A 6,000-nucleotide genomic window follows, 5' to 3' on the forward strand; every position below is an offset into this window, starting at 1 on the left:
ATCAAATGCTGCACTTTGAGTTTATTAGTAAAGTGTAAAGTAAAAATAGAGGTCCACGTTATGTATTCAGAAAGAAATCTGACTACTGTGTGACCTGGGGTTTTCTCATTAACAGATAACTGAAGTGCTTGTAAATGTGTTGAATAAATTATTGCCAAAATCTGATTTTCTGAAGTTACTGGAGTGTTGTGTGTATCTACAGGCTTTTGTTAAAGTTTGAACACTCCTGTTCAAATTATGCGGTTTGCTGATCTTCTATGTGAGAATAAGATAGACATCCTCTACAGAGAACAAACACGTCCCATATAATATGCCTCTTTTATATAATATACCATGCAAATTTTAATGCACTATTTCTATTTTTTGCTGAGTTTAACATCTTGGTAAAAAATATAAGATACAAAATGAGCCATAACATTTGCACAGGAAGTATCTGGTGTGTTTTACTTAGGTGTACTTATGTTTCACTTAACAAATTGGACTGTAATCAATCAACAAAATATGGACTGTAATCAGGGCACCCAAACATTTGCACTACCCACTGTCTTCTTCATGTTTCTTCAATAAAAGAATGCAAGGCTTGAAAGAAGCTCATTTATATCACACCTTTGTGGCTATTCGAAAATTCAACTGTTCCCTAGTATGTGTGTGTGTGTATGTGTGTGTGTTCTCTGCACCTGCAGTCGGTAGCTTTCGGAGGCATGACGTAAGGGAAGAGCATCTCAGTCAGTTTCCTCAAGTAGTTGAGCTCATCTCTGCGACTGCGCAAAGCCACGTGTAGATCTGCACCGTACTCCTCCAGCGCAGCCTGCTGCAGCCCTTCAGGGTTTCTCACTGTGCACACACAACACAAAATAAATTAGTAACATTCTTGCTGCCAGACCAAAACCATCTGCCCCTTATATCAACACCACCTTCCAAAATGAATCATATGTTTTGATTTACATTTACAAATGGCAAACCTTTCTGCTGAGCTTTAGCAACAATCTCTATGTGCTTCATGGCTGCCTTCATCATTTTGCCGGTGGCGACTGATGGCACGTCCACCTAAAATGAGAAAGCATGATGTTCAGAAGCCTCAGACACATCGCAGAGCCCACATGAACACCTGTTTGCTTGTACCTAGAACACACCCAGACTTTGTTTTTTTTAACTGTGTTAAACTTAACCATATATATATATATATATATATATATATATATATATATATATATATTTATACACATACACACACCTACCAGCCAAATCATTAAGTACACCTGACAGTCCATTTTATCAGCTCCTCTTACATATAGGAGCACTTTGTAGCTCTAGAATTACAGGCTGTAGATCATCTGTTTCTCTGCATACTTTGTTAGCCCTCTTTCACCCTGTTATCCAATGGTCAGGACCCCCACAGGACCACCACAGAGCAGGTATTGTTTGGGTGGTGGATCAGTCTGAGCCAAGCAGTGACACTGACGTGGTGGTGGTGTGTTAGTGTGCATTGCGCTAGTATAAGTGGATCAGACACAGCAGTGCTGTCTGAGTTTTTAAACACTGTGTCCACTCATTGTCCACTCTATTAGGCACACCTTGTAGGGCCTAATACAAGGTGTGTCTAATAGTTGTTGGGCCACCTTGTAGATGTAAAATCAGAGTCAATAGCTCAACTGTTGCTGCACAGTTTGTGTTGGTCATCTGCAAGTGCTGTTGTGACACTTCAAACAAGTAAAACACGGGTTTTCTTGTCCACAGGACAAGTCACGAGAAAAAAAAGCTCAAACGTCAATCCCTGCACTCAATGCATCAAGGTGTATGATATCAAACCCAACATTTCCCATGACCTCATATGTTGCTGCTTACCTTTTGGGCTCGGCGAACTAGAACCGAAGCAAAAAAACGGAACGTCTGCCTCACTTCATCCACACAGGCCTCGTCATCTGTAATATCCCTGAACAAAAATACAGATAAAAAACCTAAATACAAGGTCTTTACAACATAAGCCATCAAAGTTTCACAGAGGTCTTTGCAGCCACTTAACCTTCCTACACCCCACACTGAAATGCCTCTTTTTATATTTTGTTTAATTATTTACAGAAACAAGTGGAGATATTCGTTCGGAAGTACGTATAGATTCTAAACTTTAAACCCACATTTATGTTTGTATGTAGAAGAGGAGATGTTTTCTTGTGATTTGAATTTGATGGAAAGTTACTGTTGTGCACAGAGTCAGAAAATTTTTTTACATTTTTGACATGATTGTCAGGCTCAAATCTGTCCACAAAGAATACAAATTGAACATAAATGCAATTTAGTGAATATAAAACTAGCTATTAATTATTTGCCTGGTATCAAAATGGATTTTCAGCATTTTTTTAAATGTCAAGATTCAATCATTAAGACGTAAACAAAGTCATTCAGAAAGGTGTGAATAGGTTACAGAGAAACGTTCATTACAGAGAAATGTTCATTACATTGTACCACTGAACGTGACTGTGAGCACGTGGCCAAGCATGTTTTGTTAAGGACGTGATTAAGAAGGCAGATGTAGCATGGCTTTATCACTAACTAGGCTAACTACTAGCTGATTTTAGCTGGTTCTAGAAACAGGGGAATATAATTTCTCCGACAAATGAACATTTTAGCACTTTGTCCACTGTGTAGAAAATATCTTGTTCAAGACGACGAGCATCCAGTGTTGTACCAGTTAGCTGTAATTTTAGGTAGTCACTGTTTCTCTTTCAAACCGAAAACAACCAACTACCCTTGGCTATTTTTGAATAAAAATAAAAATATTTTTGAATCTGCCTGTGACGTAGCTTCTACACATATTAAATGCTTCCTGTCACCACCACTGTGAACAATTCTGGCTTTGCACAGAGTTTGCTGCCAAGTCTGTCTGTCAAATTATGCAGAAATTTTGAAACTTCGGTGGAATTCCCCTTGACGTTGGCTGAGCTTTTGAACAACAGTTCCAAAAACAAGGTATTCAGCATTCAGCAGTATCAGCCATACCTGTACCAAGGATACACAAAGTTCTCCAGCACTAACTCCAGCACCTGAAGACAAATGAAAACAGGATTGTTAGCAACTTTAGAATTGGTCATTCAATCGAATTAGGAAACATCTATAAATACACTCTACCTCTCCAATGGATGTGTCCACCTTTGAATGCACTTTCAAACCTAACCATGGCTGGTAGTTTTCCAGAAGAAGAGTTGATCTATGAAATACAGAGAGAGCAAACCACCTTATATCTTTTGGTAGAATCTTCTGGTTCTTCAAAAACACAACAACAGTCTTAAAACCTAATACAAAAAGTCACAAAGGTCTAAAGGTCACCTTAGTCCTGCGGTCGGAAAATCATACAGTACTCTACCTGTGTCGAGTGCACTTGTTTTTCCCACAGACTGCACAGTTGTGGCCCTGTGGAAAGAGCTCCTGCTGCTCCTGCCGCTGCACATACACACAAACAAGAAAACAAGTCAGTATCTTCATCATTTCGCCATAGTGTAGAAGAACTGATAAATTCATGATCTTACTTTGTTCCTGGTCTTTATAGAAAAGAGGACACTGGGCACCAGTTGGTCTGGACTAAGCGAACAGTAGAAGGTGATTGCTCCAGCCAGGAAGGACCAAAATATCATCAGAACATGCAGATACCTAAAAGAGTGACATAGAGAAACATGCACACTTCAATACTTAGCAACTGAGCTTTACATTTTTCAGTCCATATACAGTTTGATCCTAATATCTTATATCCTAAACAGATCTGTTCACTCTGTAGAGTTTGGCTCCAGCCATTGTCTAAAACAAAACCTGATGATTCACTGGTGTTCTGACATATTCAGTTCAAATATTTAGGCTATCTGAAAACAAATCATGCAAGAATGGTTCAAATTCCCCCACCAGAGACTGAGAAATACACAGATGAGAAATACACAGAGAAATACATAGAGACCACCACTGAGGTCTCTTTACACTTACAGCCTTAATAATCTATAACCCAATGCAGCCAAGTACTTAAGACACTACCAAACCCAACACAACAAAAAGAGCGTGTTTACTCAGGAGCAGGCAGAGTGAAAAAAAACTCTGTTTATGAAAAAAAATGTTCATGAAGCTAATAGTGTTTAGCCAGTGAGTCACTCCTCTCTCAGGGCCACATCTGGGTCCTATTTGGTACGTTTGGTCTCATCTGTCACTAACAGGGATACACCTCCCTAAATCAGCTTTTGCCAGATTGGGCAGAATCTCTCAGAATAGGTTTTATGCTAGTTGCTATGACCATATTTGTTTATAAGTTATGTTTTTCATTAAATAATAGTATTTTTAAGTTTGATTAATTGATGATAAACCTATAATAACGTAATAATAACAATACAAATACGTAAAGGTAAGATAAAAAAAATCATGTTATCATTAAAGCAAAACAGATGTTTTTAGGTTTCCTTTTTCTTTCAGAATAATATTTCTCTTAGATAATATTCAATAGAATATTTGAAAACGAAAATATTCAATAGTTGCAGCCCTAGGTCCAACGATAAAGGCTCCTGATCACATAAATTGGGCGAAGTATCATTTATTTAATTAAAAATTTCAGAAACATGTAAGCATTGAAGAAAAATAGTGAGATCTTAAGGAGCGTCTGTTCTAACATGGAACGCCTTTGGCCTTTTGAGCGTGCAGCCTTTTCAAATGCAGTCTTTCATTTTGTCTGTCTGATGTTAGAGGACGCTACTCACCTGTTGAGAATGATGGTCGAAGACAGCATGGACATCAGCAAAAAGCATATGACAGGATACTGCCGGACAACTTCCCTAAGCATGTCAATCTTAAACCCTCTCCTGAGGGACTCCAATAATGTTCTAACATCTGCCATCTGGGATCTGCCAAAGAAACAAATAAGTTTTCATCAGGAACATTAACTGATTACAGAACTAAAGAATTCTAGTACAGTCCAGTTACTGTATCACTGGGTTAGCCTTTTCAGGCTTGTTAGTAACGTGTAACCTTCATCCTTCTTCCAACAAACAAACACATATGTATAAAAGTCTACGAGGCTAAAGTCGGCATGCTAGCTTCTTGTTCGAATTTTCCCGTTCCACCTTAAATGGTCCAACACCGACATCCCGGCGCCTCGGCGGAACGTCTCTGCTGGGCCATTTAAGGTGGAACGGGAAAATTAGAACAAGAAACTGGCGAATAAGAAGCGGACTTTAGCTTCGTCAACAGTCTAACGCTTAAAAATGCTAAAACGTACGTTTTTAGGATTTTAAAGGATAGGAAATGTGTGTTTTATAAAAGTTGAATCATTTTCAGTTTTTGGAAGTGCTGTACAAACACAGACAAGCCGTGTGGAGAAATGTCAGTCAGCTGACGTTCTCTCCAGCTTGTTGGCAAACTACTAGCTAGCATGCTAAGCTAACAACTACCCAACTACAAACACATAATCCCTCTGAGTGTTAATAAACATGTAACTAACTGGTTAAGGCACAAATAACTTACAGGCTACAAAAACAGCTCGTTGTAGTTCATGTCCTCCCTGTCTAGCTGGTAATTAGACTAACTTAGCTAATTAGTTAGCCTTAGCTTGCTACTCATTTATCCACATAATTCGTCTTTAGCCGAAGTTACTTTACCTCAACAGGAGCCGCGGCTGCAACAGCAGTTTAGAGTAAATCAGCAAAAACCGACGGCAAAGTGCTTCATTTCTACATCGTCGCTGAGACTCTGCTGAACATGTCAACAGTTCAGTTCAGACAGGTGTCAAACTATTTATTTCCCTAGCGGATTAAAAACGCAAGACGAAATTTTAAAGTAAAAGTCACTATTCTAAAATATCTCATAAGAGTCTTTCTCCTTTTGGTACCACAAAAATATAAAACGATCAAAATGCTACATTTTTAAATAAATTTTCTAGCGATGTAAGAACGTATTTAGCACTGAAAATCACTATTCATAATGATATTCACTCATACAGACTCTTATTTTGAAGAGTGATAGTCCTTCTCATGG

The 6,000-nt window shown here is 38.5% G+C and overlaps 1 protein-coding gene across 2 annotated transcripts in view; it reads right to left on the reverse strand.

Moving 5' to 3' along the window:
* Positions 1-5,792, reverse strand: part of snx14 (sorting nexin 14) — a 53,678-nt gene extending 47,886 nt beyond the window's left edge. For both annotated transcript variants that reach the window (XM_036582368.1, XM_036582367.1), the window contains exons 1-9: positions 5,625-5,792; positions 4,728-4,871; positions 3,525-3,645; positions 3,362-3,438; positions 3,127-3,205; positions 2,998-3,041; positions 1,846-1,933; positions 963-1,047; positions 678-834 (exon numbers count right to left, since the gene is read on the reverse strand). In XM_036582368.1, coding sequence (XP_036438261.1) covers positions 678-834; positions 963-1,047; positions 1,846-1,933; positions 2,998-3,041; positions 3,127-3,205; positions 3,362-3,438; positions 3,525-3,645; positions 4,728-4,864 — 788 coding nt within the window. In that variant the 5' untranslated portion in view covers positions 4,865-4,871; positions 5,625-5,792. The remainder of the gene's footprint in view (positions 1-677; positions 835-962; positions 1,048-1,845; positions 1,934-2,997; positions 3,042-3,126; positions 3,206-3,361; positions 3,439-3,524; positions 3,646-4,727; positions 4,872-5,624) is intronic.
* Between the last annotated feature and the right edge of the window lie 208 nt (positions 5,793-6,000).

Source organism: Colossoma macropomum, unplaced genomic scaffold (genome assembly GCF_904425465.1).
Source record: "Colossoma macropomum unplaced genomic scaffold, Colossoma_macropomum, whole genome shotgun sequence".
In the NCBI taxonomy this organism is placed as follows: domain Eukaryota; kingdom Metazoa; phylum Chordata; class Actinopteri; order Characiformes; family Serrasalmidae; genus Colossoma; species Colossoma macropomum.